Source organism: Ornithodoros turicata, chromosome 7 (assembly GCF_037126465.1).
Source record: "Ornithodoros turicata isolate Travis chromosome 7, ASM3712646v1, whole genome shotgun sequence".
Taxonomy (NCBI): Eukaryota; Metazoa; Arthropoda; class Arachnida; order Ixodida; family Argasidae; genus Ornithodoros; species Ornithodoros turicata.
Window position 1 is genome coordinate 38,287,493 of NC_088207.1, and position 23,950 is coordinate 38,311,442.

The 23,950-nt window shown below is 46.6% G+C and overlaps 2 protein-coding genes across 8 annotated transcripts; one reads left to right on the forward strand and one right to left on the reverse strand.

The window, feature by feature from the left end:
* The first annotated feature begins 1,873 nt into the window (after window positions 1–1,873).
* On the forward strand, window positions 1,874–9,525 carry LOC135401037 (protein 5NUC-like). Of its 5 annotated transcripts, XM_064633162.1 has the most exons (10): window positions 1,874–2,141; window positions 2,200–2,337; window positions 2,491–2,713; window positions 3,582–3,767; window positions 3,850–4,050; window positions 4,359–4,619; window positions 4,678–4,839; window positions 6,888–7,082; window positions 7,190–7,363; window positions 9,299–9,525. In XM_064633162.1, the coding sequence occupies exons 1-10, from the start codon at window positions 1,959–1,961 to the stop codon at window positions 9,310–9,312; spliced, it is 1,737 nt and encodes a 578-aa protein (XP_064489232.1). In that variant the 5' UTR covers window positions 1,874–1,958; the 3' UTR covers window positions 9,313–9,525. The 5 variants fall into 5 exon arrangements, with proteins under 5 accessions (XP_064489232.1, XP_064489229.1, XP_064489231.1 ...); XM_064633159.1 differs by lacking the exon at window positions 9,299–9,525 and having other exon boundaries at window positions 7,190–7,468; XM_064633161.1 differs by lacking the exon at window positions 9,299–9,525 and having other exon boundaries at window positions 7,196–7,468.
* On the reverse strand, window positions 9,191–23,871 carry LOC135401039 (protein 5NUC-like). 3 transcript variants are annotated; one of them, XM_064633165.1, is made up of 9 exons: window positions 20,888–23,871; window positions 19,802–19,939; window positions 18,977–19,202; window positions 17,725–17,910; window positions 16,246–16,449; window positions 14,710–14,967; window positions 11,906–12,061; window positions 11,492–11,689; window positions 9,191–9,512 (listed from the first exon to the last, which is right to left on the reverse strand). In XM_064633165.1, the coding sequence occupies exons 1-9, from the start codon at window positions 21,074–21,076 to the stop codon at window positions 9,301–9,303; spliced, it is 1,767 nt and encodes a 588-aa protein (XP_064489235.1). In that variant the 5' UTR covers window positions 21,077–23,871; the 3' UTR covers window positions 9,191–9,300. The 3 variants fall into 3 exon arrangements, with proteins under 3 accessions (XP_064489235.1, XP_064489237.1, XP_064489236.1); XM_064633167.1 differs by lacking the exon at window positions 17,725–17,910; XM_064633166.1 differs by lacking the exon at window positions 11,906–12,061.
* Between the last annotated feature and the right edge of the window lie 79 nt (window positions 23,872–23,950).

The following is a 23,950-nucleotide window of genomic DNA, read 5'->3' on the forward strand; positions in this document are numbered from 1 at the left end:
GAAAGGTATCGTTATCTGCCCTGATTTGTTGAAAACGGGAGGCGTTCACCTTTTTCTGACAATTATGAACAGTATAAGTGTCACAAAAAAGGCGTACGCCTCCCGTTTTTAACATGTTATTAACACGTCATGTTAACCCGTTTAACATGATGATGGCTGGCTAGGAGCGTGCTATGCGCGGAAGTTCATTTTTAAGAGTGTAACATATATACAGGGTGAGGGCAGATAAAGTATCCCCACATTTTCGCACATAGCGTGTTCCCCGCATACCATACGAACTTCCGGCGGCACACGACGGTGCATTTATACGGTGCAAATCGAGAGAGAGAGAGAGAGAAACGTGGTATCCAAACTTTGCGCAATAAAAGCGTTAGCAACGCGAACTTCGCTCCGTGTATTTTCAATGGGACAGAGCAGTGTAGCACAGTTGCATCGCCCTGCCGCTGGGGGTGCCACTCGCGCAGAAACAAAACGAGATCTGGTACGCCTTGCGGTAGCTAGACGCAACTGTGCCGTGACCGCCATATTGACTTCTGCATCGGGAAATCGGGATGCACGGAGAGCAACGTTTGCATGGGTAACTTTTTTGTTTCGTGGAGTTTGGTTACTACGATTTCACTGTTCGCTTTCATTGGATAAATGCGTCATACCGCGCCACCGGAAGTTCATGCGGTAAGCAGGAAACGCCATACGTGCATAAATGTGGGGCAACTTTATCTGCACCATCTGCACCCACCCTGTATATGGATTCTTCTGTTGTTGTCATGTGGTCTTCTTCTTCTTGCTTCCATACGCAGTGGCCGTGGGCGTGCTCTGTCACGAAGGCCAATATATTGGGCAGGGTCGCCGTCTTTCTCAAGTTGTGTTCTGATCAGTGTAAGGAAAACACTCGCGGGTCAGCGAAGTGCGCGATTTGTGTGCGTGTGGGAGTGGGGTGAAAAACGCGGCTGGACCCGGGACGCTAAGTCAAAGACGGTGCGCACTACAATGCATATAGTTTAAAGAAGATAGGCGCAACAAATCTACATTGAGCCTTAGGAACACACAAAGAACACACGGAACGAAGTTTGTGTGTTCGTCAAGCTCAAGGAAATGTTGCCCCTTTCTACAGTACGTTTGCACACTCCTAATTTGTTTTAAGAGGTTATTCACACAAATGGTCCGTATACCAAGAAGAAGAAAAAAGAAGTGTCGGTGGCCAATTGGCGCGTGAATCACGACCACCTGACTGAAGAAGAAGAAGAAGAAGGAGGTGGTGAAGGTGGGGCTGGAGGTGGTGCTGAAAGCGCTCGCCGTTGTCGGCCTCACAGAACAGAGGTGGGCCACGTCACGACTGATGCCCGGGGGGAGAGGGGGATGTGCGTCCTGCGCCGTCTTCTTAGGGAACTGTGCCGACATATGTCTGAAAGAGTCTGAGCAAAACTCAGGAAAAACCCCGGACAGCACAGCTGGCACCGGGATTCGAACCCGGGTACCTCTCACTCTCGACGTGTCATGGCAATCTCCTTGACAATCTTCTTTGTACTAACGACCATCCTCCATGGGGCAGAAGAGGAAGAAGAGGAACCGCTTGCCGTGGTCGTGGTGCAACTATAGTGCAACGTCACGGCTATCGCAGTGTGTGTGTGTGTGGGGGGGGGGAGAGGATCGTGCGTCCTGGGCCAACTTCACAGGGAACTGTGCCTCTGAGCGTAAGGATGGTGAAGACGCCACATAGTGAACAACAAGAAAACAAGTTTCCGTGACATATTACACTTTGGCTGTGTGCCACACAAACAAGAGAAGGAAGAAAAGGAATGGCCTCACGATCCATTCTACATGGGGCAGAAGAAGACGATGAAGAAGGAGATGAAGGAGGAGAAGGAGAAGGCCGTTAGTGGATAACGGCCATTTCCCCGAGGATGAAGAAGAAGAAGATCAGTTTTGTGTTCCAGTTTGGAAGCGCATCTTAAGACCCAATGCTGTTTCTGCTATTGTCTTGGAGCTCGTTTCTTCTGACAGACGTCGCTTCCTTAAACCTGACGGTGCTGCACACTAACGACATTCACGCTCACTTTGTACAAACGAACCGTAGGGGGACTCGGTGCAGACCTGAGAACAAGGAGAAGTGTGTTGGCGGTGTAGCCCGCCAGCTCTATGTGGTGAGCTCGTCCGCCGCATGAAATTTTCTCAAAAACAGCAATACAATTACTCATCCAGGTTCGCAAGTTTCGTGAGGAATTATCGAATGTTTTATATCTGAACGCTGGCGACAACTACCAAGGGACAGCCTGGTATTCCATACTGAAATACAAGCCCGTGGCAGAAGTTATGGAAATTCTTCGCCCGAATGCGATGGTATGCAGTCTGCTTCTGCTTTTATTTAACCAGTATGAGATATATCGTGTCCAGGTATCTGCTCCTTCGACTATCATGGCCGTGACAACCGTTTTCAGTTGGTTATGCGCCTCTTGTTACGTACCGTTAGATCGTCTGTCGTTCCTTTAACAGACGTTGGGAGCACATGAATTCGACGATGGACCTAAGGGGCTGGCTCCTTTCTTAAGCGCAATGCGGGACAAAGTGCCGGTTGTCTGCTGCAATGTCAATTTTTCCCTCTCGCCCGAGCTGAAACATCTTCAAGTGAGCAAATCTGTCGTTTTGAAAGTTGCAAACACCGCAGTCGGTGTCATCGGTGTTATCACAGCCGAAACCAACCTCATCAGTGAGCCAGGTATGTCCTGCGTTATCTTAAACACCGGGAGCATCATGCATGAAGTTGTACAACATAATATCACTTGTCAATCCATGGTAATCCAATGAACTCTCCAGTGCGGAAATTCTATGTCTGTCTGTACTACCTGCACTTTGCGTTGACGCGAACGAGGTTTGTCTGACGCAAGACAGGGCGGACGCGAGCCCCTATCGTGGGCGCCGCCAGGATCTGCAACCCTACGTTTCTGGAAGCCAGGAGGGGGAGGGGGCATCGGTCCCCCTTGCCCCCCTCACTCCCACCCCCAGTGACGGCGCCCATGGCCCAAATTCTTCGTAGGGTTATCAAACTTGTGCGACCAATTTTTGAGAAACAAGGCTACTGCACTGGAGGAAGTTTTCTCTCGCTGATAAGAGATATTACGTGGAAGTCGACCAAGCAACATTGTGCAGGATTTTTCAGAGTTATACCGCTCATCCTGCTTTGTAATCGCCTGCTATAGGAACAAAAGTTAGTTACAGGAAAGAAAGCGTGGTACAGCGCTGAACAAAACTTCCCGGAGCACTGCGCGGTGTCATTTGAAGTTCACGCTTATCCCGTTGAGGTTGCCAGTAAGACCTCCAAAGGCCTACCTCTCTGTACGCGTGCAAGTGCCATGCAGTTTCCTTCCACCGGAAGGGAGAGAATTACATGCTCCGTAAACCTTTGTCCAGCACTGTACATTTGCCCTGCGCTGTGCGAATTGCCGAAGAGCACTATATAGGAGAATAGCGCAGTGTCGAAGTCTTATACGGTGAATGTCCTTAAACAGTGCACAGGCCATATATTCTCTTCGCAATCCACACTTTCAGAAGCGCTAGAACTAATGTTTTTCTTCTTTCTGCTGTAGCCCCCGTTTTCTTCGAGGATGACTTTGAATGTATCCGCCAGGAGGCACGACGGCTTCGAAACACTGGAGTGAAGGTCCTCATTGCCCTAACACAAGTTGGCTATCAAGAGGATCTAAGACTAGCTAGTAATATATCGGAAATCAGTCTCGTTGTTGGAGGCCATTCGCACACCTTCCTCTATACTGGTGAGATAATGGTGGCTGTGATGTGTCGGTGAGGTGTGTTTCGCAATCATTTCGTGATTCTCTGGCGTTCGCTCAAATGCAGGAACGAAACACCCGGACGAGGACATCCCTCAGGGGCCATATCCCACTGTTGTGAGCCGTACTGATGGTACCAACGCACTAGTCGTCACGGCCTTCCGCTATGGAAAATATCTGGGGCACATCGATCTCCTGTACGACGACAAGGGTGACCTTAAAAGCTGGTCGGGTGCTCCTATTTTCCTCGATGGTTCGATCACTGAAGGTATATTTACAGATTTACAGCTCATCCCCCCTCATTTTTCATCAACGAAAGACTTCTTGAGGAAAACTTACACACGCTGGCTTGACGTAACAATCAAACAAAATGTAATATGACGTTTCGATGCCTGTTCGGGCATCATCATCAGAATGAAACCACATGAAATGTTTCATTCTGATGATGCCCGAACAGGCATCGAAACGTCATATTACATTTTGTTTCATTGTTACGTCAAGCCAGTGTGTGTAAGTTTTCCTCATGATGTCCCCTGGCTTTTGGTCTATCTTGAAAGACTTCTTGCGACTTCGCAGATAAGCAGATGTTGGAACTTTTACAAACCTATCAAGGAAATGTTACGGCAGCGAGCAAGGCTGTTATAGGTTACTCTAAAGTCCTCCTGATAGCTGACAACTACGTTTGCCAACTACAAGAGTGCAACCTGGGAAACTTCATAGCTGACGCGCTATTTAACTACTTTGCCGAGAAACCATTACAGACTGGTGGTTCCTGGTCAATGATCAATGGCTGCATCTTAGACTCCGGAAACATAAAGGGGTCTCTTCTACCGGAGAGTAAGTTCAACATCTCCAGGATAGTAAGCGGCCGCTTGTGTCACTACTCTACTTCCAGGTGACATATTGAGAGAGGACCTGCTAGAGACGATACCGTTCGACAACACTCTATTTATAGCAACGCTCACTGGTCAACACTTGCGGAAAGTATTCGAACACTCGGCAAGGAAATATCCTTTGAACGGAGAGAACCCGAGCAGCGCATTTCTGCAAGTTTCAGGTGATTCCCTTCTGCCGTACTAGGACAAGAATGACTTGCATATTTCACATCCTGTGGTTCATGGCTTCCTGTCAGTTAAAACCATGTCGTTTAATGAAAGGACAGCGTGAGGATAGCTACCTTCGTTCGCTAGCTTCGGAGTGCACCTATTAAAACATGTTCAGCGTTCACTTTCTCAGGAAGCAGTTGTTAAAGTTAGGTACATTTAAGAAGTATCTGAGTTAGTTACAGATAAATGGGCTATAAAGGAGCAATGAGGTGACATTAGGTACATTTAAGAAGTATCTGAGTTAGTTACAGATAAATGGGCTATAAAGGAGCAATGAGGTGACATTTAACATCGCTCGAAATCCTGCTTCGTTTGTTAAGCTGTCCACCAGGAGTCACCATGCAAAATATTTTCGGCCGGCACGATCCTCGTGTGACGGGGAGAATGCCCCGATACTTTTTTTTTCTCAGCTCACGCGCTGCTTATACTGCTTGAGCGGTGTCGCTGTACGTCACTGGTCACGTGAGGGAGGACAGCGTACGTTACGACGTCCTCTCCTTCTGCGATGCGCTCCTATCACGAGGAGAAGGATATTTTTCGAAGCTCCGCGGAGCAGAGCACTCTCACTCCTTTGTAGGTCACACCAGCTCATTGTGTTTTCGCAGGAACTCATTTTATTCGCTGGAGAACACTCTGCACCGAAAATCGCAAAAAAAAAAAAAAAGAGCAAAAATTGTAAGGGTCGCCTCAGTGCTGCTCTAAAAGTATCCGAGTTACAGCTACAGATGTCCCGTGGGAGAAAACACACTTATACAGTTATAGTAGACTGGTAGAAATCCAGCGAACCGGCAAGGAAGTATGAAGGGAAGTGCCTCAGGACCGGAGGTAAGACGTCTTAAAAGGTTCATGCGAATTGTGGGGCCCGGGCTGTTGACTCACAATTCGCATGAACCTTCAGCACGTCATACCTAATCCTTTAAATACCGTGCCAATGATGAGGACCGTGTCCAGAAGACCAACAGTCTCCGCTCGGAATATCGGCAGCTCTCGTCCTGAGGCACTTCCCTTTATACAGTTGTAGATACTTCCAAAGATGTACTCAGTACTTTCACAGTTACCATTTCCATCAAATTGATTGGGTTGATTTATCGAGCTGTTATTAGTTGCATTACGATCAATAAAGCATCTATAGGGTAAAACTTTGGATCATATAAAAAAACCTCAGCCCACATGAGGTGATGATAATGCCGAATGTTTTCCATTTTCTTTATTATAAGGCCACATTGTGATGGAACTACGGTGCTCGCCGTAGTCGGGCACGTTGCAGGCGGAGTCTTATAGAATCTGCACACACCTGAGATATGAACCATTAAATGACTTGAATAGACTGGACACTGATCGGATAGCACACACTAACAACCAGCACATTATCTTTGCTGTTTGCTTTGCTTAACTTGCATACCCTGTTTGCACGAAGCAGCGCAGTAATTTCAAAGTTCTCCGCTCCACCGTGGCACGGCTTGGCAACCCATGGTTACGTTTTAGAAATACAGACTTCAATACTGGGAATGACTGTCAGGTCAGGTCAGGTTGCCTATAGCCGAACTGCGCCACCTGCTATTGATGATGGTTGTCGCTTATGTTTGTTTAATGAGAATAATAATGCATTCACCCATATGTATATAAATGGTAAACTGAAGCAGGAATCATCACACGAATATGATGAAAAGGAAATCAGCAACAAATGAGCAAACAACTTTGGGAAAGGGTAAAAGTTACTGAAAAGGTAACTGAGTTGCATATAAAAGTACTTTCAAGAGAATGCATATGATATTTCACTCAAGATACGAAAAGTGTCTAAATACACTTACTCAGCTACTTAATAACCCTGAAGGAGAGACATACCGGCCGCTTACTCTGCTGCTGCTCACTGGTACTGAACAATCGAAGGTAGTACTGTAGTTAGGTAAGCGGAAGCCGGCAAGCCAAGACTTACACAACGAATATCGATGGAATCTTATCCTACTGAACAATATATTTTTGTTTACTTTTTGCGTAGGAATACGAGTCACTTATAACATGACAAAACCAGCGGACCAACGTGTGCATTCACTAGCCATTTTGTGCACCAACTGTACCGTTCCACACTTTGAACTGGTCGAGGACAATACCATGTACAATATTGCTGTGCCCTCATTCATCGCCAAGGGCGGCTACGGCTACAACTTCACAGGCGCCACACTGGCAGACACTGGTAAGTTAATGAATTGCTTCAAATTTTTGTGGGTCTATGAGTTTCAAATTGTTGCAGAATAACCCGATAACTTCGAGCCTTACTCATGTAATGCTGCTCTCTCGCAGGAACAGTTGTACTAGAAGCAGTAGAGAGATATTTCGCCAAGATGTCGCCTGTGAAAGCCGGGATAGAAAAGCGCATCACCATTCTGCGCGCCGCGAAGATACGGCCTTATAGGAGTGATGCAGCGTCGCTCCAGAAACTACGTCTTCGTTCGGGCATTACTTATTTACTCCCCTGTATGGTCCCCACAGTCTATACTTTCACCATGATAATTTCTCTAGCGTCGTATCCGACGTAAATATTTCGGTACTATTAAACGTCGGGTTTTTGACTGATGTTCATCGCTTGGCTTCAGCGCTATTGTTTTTTGTCCCCTGCTATAAGACGCTGCACGTTCAACGTCTGACAGAGCGAAGCCGCATTTTAGTTCGCGCTGTCAGCAGTTGAATGTGCAGCGTATTTCTTAGCGTACAAAGGGAGTCGACAACGAGGCGAACACACGATATAGGTCAAAGGTTCGTGCAATTACATGATGCACTTTTCGCTCAGGCTTATTGTCAGGACGTCGCGGTCCAGGTGTATAGAGATCTTCTGGGAGGAGGATTTACAAGGGTACGTGAGGGTACCGTCATCGCCGAGAGATGGTGGTATAGATGAATTGTTTAGTTCACAATCGGACCATGTGGCTGAGCACACCTGTTGCCGTGATGTTTTCTACCTCTACATATGTAGCATCTGCAGACCCACCTGATCGAAAAATCCATCAGACAATCCAAGTGGAATCATTAGGCTGATCGTAAATCAGACATTTTCAATAGGACAAACGGTTTAGCGGTCTGATAGGGCCATTAGGATTTAAGGGTCTCATGGCTTGATGGGAGTTCCACAGTAGAAATCAGCATTTTTGTCTTTCTGCCTTTTTCTCAACCTCTGTCACCACACGTTTTATTTACTCTTGCTTCTGTTCTTTTTGTTTTTGTTTCCCGGACCTTTCATGATGGACAATGCGCACGGCGTTTCGAAAAGCAGAGAAAAACACCGAACCGAAATCCAAAATCCTCACTTAGAAAGGCAGTGTCCATTTCCTTCCTAAGACAAATAGCACACATACTACGTATTGCTTGTCTTCCGAGCTTTGGTGAATCCGAGTGTCATGTTTGCTGCCTCAGTCATAAAGAAGAGTGAGGTGTCTAAACTTGCACACAACACTCAAGTGAGGAATTGCTTGGAGGATTAATTCAAGACCAGCAGAACGTTTGTGTTTCTTATTGCTTTTGGTGTGAGATGTAGGTCCATCGAAAATCGAACTTCCGCAGTGCAATCGCGTGTTTCTTTCTTTCTCGCAACATATGCTCCATTCCGTCGGGGAATTCGGAGAACTGAGAATTTTTGAAGCTTTCGACACGGTGACATCCAGCAGATATATGGATATAAAACTATTGGGATATTCTGAGCCGCAATGAATCAGACTGCATAAACTATTAGCAGAGCCTGATGATCGGCAGTCTATTGGTCCGAGCTGCCATATTGAATAATCTAAGAATGTCGGCTAGTTCGTTGTTCATTTCTTCTAATGGCTAGAGCTCCCATGCAACGAAACACTGAAGGACAAGACAAGTCTTGTCCTTTAGTGTTCCCTTGCAGTCAGGGTTTTAGAGACTAAGCTATTCCATACCTCTGATGCCCCACTAGGGGCTCCTGATCTACTATGATGCATCATCTGTTGGACCACCAAGATTGGCTGACAGACCATTGGGTTCTCCTATGGGGCCACTAAGGCAACCTGATGGACTGTTAGATACCCTTTGTCAGACCGCCAGGGGCCCTGTCCAGGGGCCCTGTCGTACCGTCAGGCCTTCTTGTGGGCCATTAAGCCCACACCTGACGGACTGTGGGACTGCATTTGTCGGACCGCGAACTGTCCTATCTGATGGCTAGGAGTTGCTAATGGTCCGTCAAGCTGGCTTGATGGTCCATCAAAATATTCTGATGGACCATTAGAATTCCTGATGGAGTCATGTCGGATCTTTCCAAGACTACTGGATGAGTACAGTGGATTTCATCACAGTTATATTTATTTTTCCATGTTTGACTGATGCTGCGTGCACCATGTTTGAGAGAGAGTTGGCATACGCACGGGCTTCTACTAGAACATACACTTAATATCACAGGTTCATCTACATAGACACGCATGCATGATGTTGAGAAGCCAAATGATCACCACAAGAAACAACCTAGAGAGTGGCTCTTGAGCATTAGCGGTCTGTGGAGTCATGGCTTTAGCAAGCGGATTCCGAGTGATGACAACGCTGCGTCCGACCACAATGGGAACTACCGGAGACATCTTCGTAATGTAAGCTTCAAATGCCTCTACTCCGCCGATATCTGTCGAACAAATATTGAAACAAATTAAACATTGATACTGCAGCAGTGATACGCACAATTACATTCTGCTCGCTTCCACATAAAAAACATGGTGTGTTTGTATATCAGCCTTAAAAAGGCACCTTTGATGTCATGAATTGCGTACTTCAAAGGCGTGTGTTGTAACACTTGTTAGTCAATATATTCACTGTCTCATTTCATGTGCCCGTGGCACTGCACTGTCAGTGCTGCCGACAACCCCGAATGTGCACCTATGGGCTGACACTCTGTGCGGCAGCCACTGGAATCTGCAAGTCATCTGAGGTTGTGGTCCATGTCAGCGCTGTCATCACCATTGAACACAGAGCAATCCTTCACCCCAAAAACTAGGGGCATGAAATTATAGCTGCTGTCTACAGCTGGGGAAGTAGTAATAGTCTTGTTTTGATGGTATGTCAGCTCCAAGATTGGAATGCGGCACCAAACATTTATGTGCCGCTAAATCGCATGCTTCCAGTTCATTTTAGAGATCTGGTTATGCCCCACTCGAAGCGTTGTAGTTGAGGCCAATATGAAACAAACATAAAGCGATGAACAGTACACTTCTCAGATATTCTTTGATCAACACTGCTGGATGACTTCCTAACACTCTGTGATGTCTCTTCCATGCATCAATATTGGCCGCCGATACTTCAGGTGGGAAAGTTGTTGCGTACACACTGGAAAAGTTGGAATGCACCCAGAATCATTGCTTTTTTTTCCGTTGAGTGTTTCATTCTTGCAGTGATCAAAGCGTCATTTTGAGGGTACAGGCAAGACGTGACAGGCATTTTAACAAACGTTTAATGATGAAACATCACCAAGGCAGTAGAACGTGGGGATATACTACCACCGAGAACATGTACAGGGTCGGCCACACATGAGAGTATCCGTAGGAGTCCAGGAGAGGAGAGTATCCAGGAGTAGGAGCGCATGACCTGCAAGTACGCCAGCGCTGCGTAACGGATGCTCCTGGGTTTGAGACCTCGCTCCTAGCTAACGTTCGCCTGGGGTTGCTATTCAATCTCTGCTGGCAATGTTTTGATCAGTGCGTGGCGTGACATAATCTTTGTCTTATCGTAATCGAGAAGAAAAGTGAAGCAGGCGCATGTCGTGGCATACGTTGTGTCGTTAATACGGTGTGTCGTGGCGTCTGGTGTTCAAACTCTGTATTTTGTTATGACGTTTGCGAAGGATTCATCGTATGTCATTACAAGCGCCTGTTACACTTTCCTTCTCGATCCCAATAAAATGTTGATGTCGTAAAAGATTACGCCGCGCCACGCACTGATCAAAACATCGCCGGCAGAGATTGAATAGCAACAGCAGTTGGGTCTCCCCGCCCGCCGGCGCCACGAGAGGAATGACGAACCCAACCGAGAGGTGGCGAACGTTCGCTAGGCGCGAGGTCCCAAACCCAGAAGCAACCGTCACGCGGCGCTGGCGTACTTGCAGGTCATGCGCTCCCGCGATACTCTTATGTGTGGCCGACCCTGTACCCTGCTAAAAGTGAGGGATGCACAGTTGCAAAGATTACATGACTCGCCCTGTTTCGAACACGCGCCTAAATCGACACGCTTTCATACTACTTGTGTGATACCTTCGTGGTTACATGTAGCTGCAAGTTCTTTTTTTTTTTTAATCCGTGTTATCACCACGAAGCAACTGTGGCTCTGCGCGGCGTACAGAGGAGGAGAGAGGCCAGAAGGAGGGAGTCGGAGGCAGGGGGGTTAGTGTGCGCCCTTGGCCGACTTCAGGGGATCTGTGCCGACATTCGTCTCTAAAGTCTCCCGGAAATCCCAGGAAAAACCTCAGACAGCACCCGGCGCTGGAATTTAATGATCCCGTGTCACCTCCCAATCTCGTCGTGGAGGGCGATCATCCTAGCCACTATGCCACAGGGCCTGGTCAACTGTAAACTCACGTCTGATGTAACGATACAGAATACCAACGGCACTCACCGGATTGCTCCACTGCGATGGCGTTTTCGAAGTCAAACCCGTCGCCGCCGTCATACATAAAAGTGTTGGTAACTACATTGTAGTGGTGACGGCTGTTTAAGGGTACATACTGTGGTACTAAGCAATTGTTGCAGAGAGCTTGTATACTGAGTACACGTTGGCCAACTGGCCGTGTCACATCGTATGAGACAACAAATCCTGAAAAGTAATGACACCCGTGTGAGACATATAGCTCCCGTGGCGCCTCATGAACGGCGGTGATTCAAATGAAAACCACAAATTATTCTGCACGAACTGTGTATTGCATGTAGGCGGGCATATTACACAGGCGAAATGGCAAACGTCATAAAGGAAAGTCCTGGTGACGAGGCAGCCTTAAGGGATTCTTAGAGGTCAGTTCGCATTAGTGCTCACCTGCTACTTGAAGAAACGACCCGCCGCCACCAGCAGGGTTATAGTCCTTCACAGATGTTTCAAATATCTTTCGTATGTCAGCGCCTGATATAGTAACCACAACTAACTTGTCCCAAAAGGGCAGTAATCGTAATACGTCATAATGAGAGATGGTACCTAAGAAGACGGGAACAATATAAATTATGTGGGAAGCCGTGGGAACTTATTTCTACAGGGTCCATCGGACAAATTGATTTTTAATGCGTTAGCATTATAGTCCTCGCTACGCAAGAATCGCGGCGTGGTCTGTATAGCCACGGCGCGACAGACATGAGTGGAGAGAGACGTGAGACAGACAGCGGTGAGTGTAGAAGGAATGAGGGCACGTGGAGAGTGCGACGCGCAACGCGGCGCCGGCTGTGGTGGGCGACACATTCAGACGTATCTGCGTGGACGGCACATTGGTTATGAAAGCTGGGCGAAGGAGCGGCGGCGACAGAAGGCTGAGGCTGCGATACGGCGCCGCCAAGCTGAATTGGAGTAAGCCCGAAAGGCTCGTTTTGCTGCGCATGTTGTCTTGCGTTAGCGTTATGTAGAATTGTGTGAAGTGTTGCGTAGAGTTGTGAAGGGGAGTTCCCAAAGGGTTTTCAAGTTTTAATGCTAACGCATTTCCGTCCGATCCACCAATGTTTTCCCCTGTCCTCACTTTACGGGCTGTCCACTTGTGTTGCAAACAAAATTAGTTCCTTAGAAGTATTTTTCTGAAATCCGTGAAAACCTTTAACTGATAATTGTTGTATGATATTGTGCTATTGTACTTATTGTTCTGTCTTCTTCACTTCTCAGTTTTTCAATCAGTTCAATAATGGCGCAAGAATGTAAATTTTTGTGCTAGTTGGTACTTTCATACAACGCTAAAGCGCAAAGGTAGGGAAAAGGACTGACAGAAAGACGAGACATGCGTTACTTCCAACAGGCTTATTCGAAGACAACACAAGCATATACAGTATATACATACAGGGTGTCCCAGAAAACGTGTCATCGAATTATAATAAAAAAACTACAACACCTAGAGTCATGCGGTCAAAGGCATGTGTTCTTACTAGGATTTTGCCACCTCCTGATGTGAATGTCATGTAACGTAAGTTTAATTATGTAAGTTTTTGCCAGTATAACTCGGAAATTTGTCAAGTGAAGGTCACGTTTTTACCCCACCAATGTGAAGAGCGTGTCTAATTTACTTAAATTAATGATAATTGACAGGGATATTCAGGAGCTATCCCATCAGGAAAAATAGCCGAACATCATTCACTACGGAGCTCCCACAGGGTAGTGCGCGATGAATTTTCCAGCGCAATCTTTGTCAGTCCGACGAAAGCAGGTTTGAAACCCAGCCCCCCCCCCCCCCCGGCACCGCACAAAGAGATAACACAATTCGTGAACACAGGCATGGCGTATCGCGTCCGACATTCGCTGGGATAAAGCTTTCCCTCTCGCAATTTTAAGAACTGTTACTCTTTCTGCTATCACTCTGTGGGCTGGCTTTGAACCTCCTTTCGTCGGACTTAGAGTCACTAAATACAGTGACTCCTAGTCGGTGACGTAGTGAACTTGGTGAATTAGTTACTCTAGTCGGACTGAGAGCGATTGGGCTCAAAAAGTCATCGCCCGTTATGGTCCGGTGCTCCGAAAAGCATGATGTTCGGCTATTTTTTCCGATGGTATAGCTCGTGAATATCACTGTCAATTATCATCCATTGGAGTGAGTTCGGTACGCTCTTCATATTGGTGGGGTAAAAAAGTGACCTTTACTTGGCAAATTTCCGAGTTCAGTTCGTATATATTTACATAATTATACTTACGATGCATGACATCCACATCAGGAGGTGGCAAAAACCTAATAAGAACAAATGCCATTGACCGCATGATTCTAGGTGGCGTAGTTTTTTATTATAATTCAATGACACGTTTTCTGCGACACCCTGTATAGTGGGTCTACATTGATAGCGTTGGCGAAAAAAAAAAAACAAAAAAAAAAAAACAGGTTCTTTATCAGCACACTTCTCGTCTTTCTATTAGCTCTTGTTCCTACTCTTGCGCTTTGCCGTCTGCTGTCTCTAGTGGTGATCGTTATGCTCATCATTTTCTTCTTACAGGATAGGGACTACCAGAACGACAAAGACATCTAGCACAGAGCGTCTTCCGACCGTCATTCCTTACCCAATGGTTCACATTATTGCGTTGAATATGATTTCCTGTAGTACTAGTGTTTCACCTGGCGTAATATGTTATGAAAATTTTGAATGACGATGGAAATGTGCAAGGAGAGTCACAGTTTGAAGAAAACCTTTGTGCACTCCAAGTTGAAAAGTTATCACTTTATAAAGACAGTATTGCAGCAATAATATTTTACTTGCTCCACCCCGAGCAGCATCGATATTGGCAATACTAGCCAAATATTAGGCCAGTATTGGTGATTTTATCTTTTTATCGATTTGGGCCAATATTTTGCGCTGCTTGGGACATTCACGAACTTATTTCTTTATCAATGTCAATAACGCTGATCAACGTTATTAGCGTTGATGGCACAAGTCTATCGTAGGATTGCTTTTTTATGAGACAGTGAGTCACATAAAGCATCCGGCTGCACAACATGCAACAACTCATCGAAGCACTGTATCGCACACCTAACCGTGCCGATGAATTAATTGTCTTGCTTCTGAAACCTAACACGCGGGGTAAGGGCCACGCAAAAAACAATGGAACAAATACACATTCTGCGAACGAACGCTTCCTTTTGCTGGATACCGTAAATACGCTCTTACTGTTCAGCGTCACATGACGACGGAGAGTTCCTGTGTTCACTATGGCACCGTGAACGTTGGACCACATCAGAGAGGAAGGAGTGGGCCTATTTGCGTGGAAATCAAAGTAGGCATCCGCTAGTAAGTTGCCCACGAGGCACTCCTTCCAGAGGCAACTGCTGTCAGCGGTGAGTGGTACCCTGGTAGTGCCCACGACCTTTTCGCCGGCTGCGGTGATATTGTCCTGGTATTTTCCCAGTGCTTGTAGCATCTCATGATCTACATGGCAGCAATAGTCACAGTTATTGATCTACATTGTGGGACGTCAAATATTGTCATCACAACACCTTAATTGTTATACTCGTCTTTACTAAAGACATGCGGGATGCACTTATGTCGAAGGGCAGCTACATCATTGACATGAGCAGCTACGACATTTACATTGTTGGGCTCGCCTCGCCAGGTTTCAGCGTCTGTTCGAAACGTCCCCGTTCGCACCAGCAGAGGCGGCGGAAGGGGGCATACAGGGGTCGCTGTAGACCCCCTGAATTTGTGAAGGGGCGCAAAATTCCCATGGACGTGAAGCGCCGAAGTGTTATCTCAGGTGACACATGAGAATGAAATGCCATAAACCCTTTTCCTGAATCGATCAAGTGGACCTCTCCCTGTTTGTAAACACATGACGCGTAGTGTTCGACAGCGCCACCAATTTGGTATACTTGAACTACGCTCGAAGCTAGGGGGGAAGAAGGTCGCGCCCGAAAGCTACGGTGTTGAGGGGAGTACGATGGTCCCTGAAGGGGACGCGACATTCGGTCCTACTTTTCTTTCAATAGAAGGCAGCGAACAAGTGCCCATTCGTGGAACCCAGCCCTCCTCTTCCGATTTGTTTCGGTTTCTGTCTACCAACGTCATGATGACGTTTCTCCGGTAGTATATAGTCAAGGCTTTGTGATTGATGCGGTAGAACTCCCGACATGACCTGAAAGTGTGCATGTGTGAATTTTTGGTACCCAGGCATGAATTGGTGGTGGCAGTGGGAGATCTTCCGTCGGTTGAGGTCTGGGGTCCCCCTCAATACAGGACGTTGCGCCGCCCCTGCGCTCCAGTATGTACAACGGAACAACAGAAAACCCCGAATGAGATAGATTGACATTCCTGGTCTGCGGCTTGGAGCATGGCCCACGAAATTTTGTCACATTAATTGGAAATGACCCTGGCTCCCACAGATCCGATATTCTTTGACATCCTCTGGTTATTGCAAAACCTCACGTAGCTCTATCTAACATCAAGGAAATCCCCTGCGTCCTGAGGGCTACAATCACGAATATATATTCACGAATGATAGATATTGAGATCCTGTAATAATTTTGAATATGATTAATATCTCACATTCTGAGCTGCCGCTATACGCAAGGTTCTTATGCATAGCGAAATTATTGGCCAGCGGATGGTACCGGAAGCAATAACCCCGCCTGCTCCATAGCTGCAGCCAATTTGCCCAGCACTCATGTAGGTGTCATACTCACGTACGAAACAAAGGAAGAAAATCTTTACCTTTAGGAATAGACTGGTCGAGCAGTATGGTTTGACCATATGCATCAACTACTCGCCCCGTGTCGTCGTAGGTGATGTTGATGTAACCCATATATTTCAACCCATGGGAATGGACAACCAGCGCCTTTGTATTATCCGTGCGGGTTATAATTGTAGGGTACGGCAATGCAGGAAAAATGTCACCTTCCGCCGTTAAGGCCAGATCTGCAACACGAAAAGGAAGAATGGTGTCCAATCGTCGTCTGTCTCCTAACTTTGCTCCAGGCGTTTCAAACTGAACGCTTTGGCCACTTTGGTGCGTACAGAAGACACGGTAAGGCCACAGTACATTGCACGGTACGTGAATCGCGATTTATGACAGAAAGAACCTGCACGCGTTCCCTTTTTGGCTTTCCCTCCCCCTTCCCCCTCCCAAGAAGGCCGACAATGCGGAGCGCGCGCTTATTGGTCTCCGCAAACGGTTTGTCCACCCATCGCGGGAAATCGTCTGAGGAGTCCGAACAGAGGCCTCTTCGCATTGTCACGCTTTTTGAGAAGGAGAGTGAAAGAGAAAGGTGCGTTGCGGTTTCTTTCGCTCATAAATCGCGAACGATGCAATAGATCTGTTTCTGCGGGACAGGTGGCGCGAGTGAGTGCTGAATGTTGAAATTTTGTTCAGGTGTCTGCGTTGTTCGTCAGCGCCCCAAAATATGCAACGCGCGGTAGTTAAGCAGACAACGTGGCACTTTCGAATACGTGGCCTCGAGTTCTTCGCACTTGGCAAGCTGCACCGCTTTTTCTGTGAACATCCTACAGGTTTTGTAGCTTTCCTTGGCGCTATACCGCTTGAAACACAACGCAGGACCCGCTGATGAAACTCCCTACTGTTTAGATCCGTGGCCGCTTGGGCCCGAAATGGCGCTGTGCAAACTCTTATGCAACAGCCCTATGCATGACTCCAGTTCCTTTCGTGCTTGTGTGTCACTTCAGTGCCCCTTTAATAAGAACTAAATTTAATAGGAATAGTGACCAAACCATGATTTATCCGCCAACGATAATCGACATCGGAATGTTACGCATAAGTTCTAATCCCTTATTTTAATTTCGTGCCTTAATATTCATCTTCATACCTTCCAGACACATGAATGTAATGTCATCAGTTCGTCTCTTTCCTTGCCATATCTTTGCCATGTATTTTGACTTAGGCGAGGTCAGGCAGCTAGTGTTTGTCCCAATAAGGATAGTTACTGTGTATTATGACGTAACCCTTTGCGCAGAAATGTTGTAAGTGATGCTTCAATGTAGCCGGGGGGGGGGGGGGCAAATAACAAAGCCACTGGAAGCGGGAAATGTAGCGGGACTTATTGAGAAAGAATACTTTAAGGGTTGTATTTATGCACAGGTAATTAAAAGACCACTGCATATCCTGCTTGACTCCACGTATCAGCAAATTTTCAAGTGTTATCCCCGCAAGCGGCTACTCAAAAGATCAGCAAGTACCTGAGTGATGAGCAGAAACGGATGCTCTCCCTACAACGATGGTGACGTCAGTAACTATTGCCGCAATCATCTTGTCTCTCTCGTAGCCCACGCTGGTAATCGCTATAATTATGCGAATGCCAGCATCACGAAGCCTTCCGGCTTCCCTCTGGATGCACATGATATCGTTCTCGATTTCAATAGTCTCTAGAACGTCAAAAAAAAGAAAAAAAAAAAAAGAAAAAAAAGAAAAATGAATTACGGATGTAATCTGCAGGAGGGAGAGAGGGTAATTTTCGAGAGGTGGATGGCACATTAGCATAACAGAAACGTGAAGCCTCTGATAGAACTGTTCTTTTACCTGGAGGTGGGGGGGGGGGGGGGGGAGGCACAATGCATAAAAAGAGTATTAATGATGTGGTTACGTAATCTCATTAATATATTTCGGGCTATATTGTCGCGTTACTCTCGAAGCACTAGCCTCCGTGCGCTCCTTAGCCTCGTTCCCCAGTGACGACACAACAAGGGTGGACTGCCAAAATCACTCGTTCCATTGGTAGTATATATACTCGTGGCCGCCGTCTTGAATGAGTATGACTGACGATAACGTAACATTCCATATAACTAGTCATCCAGTAAACATCTGAGTAGCGTATCAACGTGCGAAAGATAAAGGGAAAAGAAGATCGCTTATTGCTTGCGCGTGCGATATGCACAGGTGTTCACGTGAGGATTGCTGGCCGATGCGATATCTGTTCAACACCGGTCCCCGAGTGGGAGAAAATGAACCGGCACGAAATGAACGGGGACAGACACGAAGATGAACGGGGACAGACACGAAGATGAACGAAAACACACGCGGGAAAATGAAGGAGCTCGGCGAACGGCAGTCCGCCCGAGCACAGTTTCTGTAACTACCACGGGGTTGCAGCACTAATGGCGGCACCCATTCCGTGAATCGCATTTTTGTGTATACAACTTCCACTCAAATACTACAAATTTAGTTTGACCGGTAGTTCGACTACTCCTTAATAGCCTACTCATTGCCGCAAGAGCCATCAGTTAGCTGACCAGAAGGTTTTTGCTTGAATCTACCTCCACTGGATCGCTGGGTTCTCGACTCTTCGATAGTCTAACCATCAGTATACTTTATCAGGAGAACATATTGGTCCTTCGGATTTTTCCAAAGACGCTTCTCGAAGCTTTCCTGCATTCTGCGCACGCTATACACACGAAAGTCTCTCGTTAGAAGTTACATAAGCGATAACCTTACCTCCATCGCGCGAAGTGGCTTTCGTTCGAGCATCAATAGCTCCAACGATCCCGACTTGTGTTCCACCAATGTTGAGCACATATGATTTTCTGACTCGCAGGTGTGCCAGTTCGGGAGATTCGCTGAAATCCATGTTGCTGACAACTATTGGCACCTTTCCGTGCAGTCGTTGCAGGAGCGGTAATAGGCCTTCAACTCCGTCAGTGAATTCATACCTGCCTAGTGTCTATGTGGATAAACAGGATAAGGGCAACGACCGATTTAATCTGACCTCGTGCACTGGGTCATGCCTTCTTATCGCACTTGTATATACGTATCAAGCGCCACTGAAATGAGGATAGAGCACGAAAGAACACAAGCAACTGCTCCTGTGCTGTGTCCTTCTGTGTTCAGTCCTTGTTTCGATGGGTCCTGATACGTGCAAGATGCAGCGTTACCACCCATGATGTTGCCGTGATCAGCGGCACCACCACTACCAATGAGGATTACCCAAAAATAACGGAAAAATTTTGCACCAATGTTCTGTCTCCTGGACAGAAGTTGAGCCACGTGCACTCCAGTTTCGGCTACCATCATATAAATCATATGAATAACATCATAAGTCCTAGCTGGGATGTCCTGAACTCTTCAGCACATGCCAGGAGAAAGACACTGCTGACATATTCATATTCCCATGTTGATTCCCACATGTTCCACCTGCTTTAACACAGAGGCAGCAATGCGCCATCACACCGACTAGCACATTCAGAGGGCTACAGGGTCCAAGAAACTTAAGAAGCTTCCTATACATGAACGTTTAAGCGCAAACGGGCTGCATTGACGTACCATTGCGTCTGGACGCGTGATATCCAAGAAGTCAGCAGCAGGCTTATACCGGTTCACAGTGTACCATTCATACTCCCCAAAAGTATTGCCGGCGTTCAGGAAGAGAGCGTTTGGGTTTTCCTTCCTTAATTTGCGCACCTATCAACAGGACGTAATGTAAGCGTCGTAATATCTGCGTATAGGTCTCCACACTTGACTTAGTCATGCGATAAGTAGAATACTGGCGTTATTACCGGATGTAGTTCCGTATCGGGACCACTGGCTTTTTTTAAAGAAAAACGAATAAAAACAAAAATCAAACGCTTTACGTGAAAGAGGAAGTAATTAGTAACGAAATTAAACAGGAATGACCCTCGTATATTGCGTAAAACGTATAAAAATTAAATTTTATCACCGGTTCCTTGATGGCGATCCGCCATCTTGGCTGAGGACCTTACTGACCTAACCCGAGGCACAGTCTCGACGCCCGCACCGTCTAGTGCGTGCCTCGGGGGAGGGGGGGAGGCGCCCCCCAGACCCCCCCTCCAATCTGTAGAACCTAACTTAACCTAACCTCACTAAAGTGAGGTGATTTAGCCCATTTCAACGACCCTACCTTTCGCAAGACGGCAAGTTTCGAATCCGTTAGGCTTAGCATTCCCGTGTTTCTCCTGCGCTAAAAGTGAACCAGATGGGGTTGTTTAAATGCATATAAAAAACTTCTAGTCCACAGAATTTTATAATTCTTACATTTTTAGATTCAGTATATGATCGTCTTCCACTTGTATGCAATATTTACTTTCCTAACCGTTTCATTAATTTTTAAAAACGAGTGGTCCCGATACGGAATTACGCCCTTATTACCGTATCATTGGCAATAAAACGAAGTGAAAAAGATGAGTGATCCTTACGGATGTGAACGAATGATGCAGACAAGACACACAGTGTCCACTGCTTATGTTTAATTTGATAACTGCATGCGCAGTAAGCAGAGCTGAAACCGGGGTCGTTCTCTATTCGCTCCGCTCTTGTGATTTCGTTAGACGCACAAACACGCTGTGTTAAAACAATTCTACGATTCGTAATCTTAGCTATTGCAGTACTTACAATGTATGTCTGTCTGGCGACTCCTCCTGCGCAGAGTTCCATTCTTTCCAATCTACATTGGTGACCATGACGATATGACTCCGGAAAATGTGAATATATGTCACTGTTGTGCAGCACCGTTATGGTCAAATACCCGTCGCTTGTTGCTGGCCTAACGAGCACCACAAACAACAAAATTCTCTTGTACATCCCTTGACATAACCCAGGGTGACATGAAACGCATGAAACCTGCGGTTCGTCGTCGATCACTACCGGTACTAGTCGGCCCGTACGAAGACCATCGAACACAGAACGCCGTTTTTCAGGAAGCTATGTCCATTCATGTGTCCAATAGAAGACACCACAGAGACACAAAGACGCAGAAGCACACGAATGCCGCGAGCTTGAACACACAAGACGTGGTGAGCTAGAGATGAAAGAAGAAGTGCGCCATACCTAGCCAGAGCCCTTGACAGCTGCCCTTGGGCAATGCACCACCCATGTAAAGCAGAAGAAGAAGTAGAAGCCTCCTATGACGGCTATGACCGTATAGCGTTCGCATCAACCTCGTTCAGCTGACCAGAAGACAGGCAGGGTTGCTGTTTTTCTGTCTTTAAACAAAGCGTCAGATACCGCATTAGAACGATCGGTGCAAGATAGGGGGTTCAGGTTCAGGTACGCCTAGATCCTTTCGCAGCAGGAACAGGCGGCAGAGGGCGCAGATCAAGTCCGTGGCCGTTAGTCTGTGAGGGTAATTGGAATCGGAGAAACCATCGCAATACTGAGGTCTTGCACAAAAAAGCCACAACGTCACATCGTTAAAATGGGTGATGTCCAAGTGGCCCGAGTGGCTCAGATCGATATGAGTCGTATGGACACCTGGCAACGCTCCAGGTATGATGTGGAGTCTGATTTGAGCGTTGAGAAGACCTATGTGTTGGGTGCTTGCGCTACCGTTCTTGTTATCATCATCTTATGGATCTCTGCCATGCTATACCTGCGACCCGAAGACAAAGCGATCCACCTGAATTTTCCGATACGCACGACAGATACGACGACCGACCTTCCTGCCTTTGGGACGGATTCAACGGGTTTTCAAGAGTTTATTTTGGAACCTACTGAGTCCACCTGGGTCGCCTTTGCGGAAACCACGCGGACGCAGCGGGGACAAATGACAGTAGCCATTGCGACGACTACGGCAGCCGTAACCATTCCAGAGTATGAGTACAGCCAGCAAGATTAGATAAGGGTATTATGTATAACATTTTGTTTAATTGTTGACGAATCGTTCTGCGAGAAGCTGCAAAATATTACACTGGAAAAATATATAGATATTTATCTGTATTACAGAGTCTGTACAAACCTTCCAAGTATCCACAGATAACATATCATACATACAATTCCACTGTCACGTCCAGCCAATGATGCCATTGCGGGTCGACAGCAATTATTATAGATGCAGCATCAGCAGCGGAGTCACTGACTACAGAAGTTGCTTTCAAGTCACCATGTGGATATTTTGTTCAACATAGGTGGACAAGCATAAGGGCAACTCAGTAATCCGGTGACAGTAACCATTAAAAAAAGAAAAGCCTCAGTTTACGTGAATAGAAGGTAACTGCCCAACTGGGAAAAGTTCGCGTCACCTTTGCTTGAAGTCTGTGCTCCTCCTGTTTATGGTAAAGTTGATGTCTGTCGGATTCCTTTGTAAGAAGGATAGAAAAATGTATCATTTTGACAGCATTACTGAAATACAGGTACTGAGCACGCAGCTTACCAGCAACATGAACTATTATCCATAGACATGAAGTGGTTGACAGTTGTACCTTCGATCGTGCAGATGACTTCATGTTCAGAGATACTATACTAATTTATGTGCCTTTCGTTTTCCCGGCAAATTCCGATGAACCTGTAGAGTGTCTTGCTAGCACACACATAAGCACTAAGATATAGAAGGGCGGTCAAGACCGTAGTTGAAGAACACAAAATCAAGAGCACTGAAGACTATCGTAGATTCATTATGGTGCCAGCTTTCGTGCACGAGGCTGCGGGTTCCTCAGGTACCTGAGGAAGTGCTCGAAAGTTCGTGCCATAATAAACCTACGATCGTCTTCAGCGCTTTTGTTTTTGTGTTCTAACACACCTATTGCAAGTTCAGCAATTATTACCATCAATTAGTACAATTGTGAAAAATATTGTAACTAAAAAGGTGAGTCATGGATAGAGGCGGGTTACGTACGCGGAGACATTCTGGTTTGCGGATAATAATAATATGCTCCGAAATCCGCACGGATATCCGCATCTAATCCGCAACTATTAGTGCGGCGATTACTGGGTAACTGTAGATGACACCACGTTGCTGAGAGAGATTTTGTATGCAGAAGAATAAAAACGTTTGTAACATAATTTTTTTTATTGCATGTTAGCGCCGCGAAGCAACTGTGGCTTTGAGCGGCGTGCAGCCGTGGACAGGTGGACAGCAGGAAGCAGTGGGGAACAGGATGATTAGAATGCGTCCTGGGCCGACTTCAGGGGAACTGTGCCGACATTCGTCTGGAAAGTCTTTCGGAAAACCGAGGGGAAACCTCAGAGAGCACAGCCGGTGGTAGGATTCGAACCCTCCACCTCCCACTCTTTAGCACGACGAACGAGCGGATGCCGTAACCCGCTCAGCCATGTCGCTGGTTGATCGAATTTCGTCTTGCAGACATTTTTCCTGCAAATGCTGTGACGGGATGTGCGGACGCACTCAATATGCGGTCTTACATGCGCTTATACCGTGGTTACTGTCAATCCTATATACGCGCTCGTCGTGGGCAGATGTCGTTTATAAACTGATAGGTGCCCCCGTGAAGATGGTCATTCAATAAGCGCCAAGTGCACTCACTATCTACACTGGTACAGTAGTGCTCCTATATTTCAGTGTTTTTTTGAAGACAGCCTAGGTGAGCTGAAAGGTAATGTACATACAAGATTGTGATCGCTTCGTCTCACGGTACTTATTTGTGACGGTTCTTTTATGTCGATATGACCCTGCATTCTAAGTTTTACCGGAAACGGGAAGGAGTGCAGGAAACTGGCATT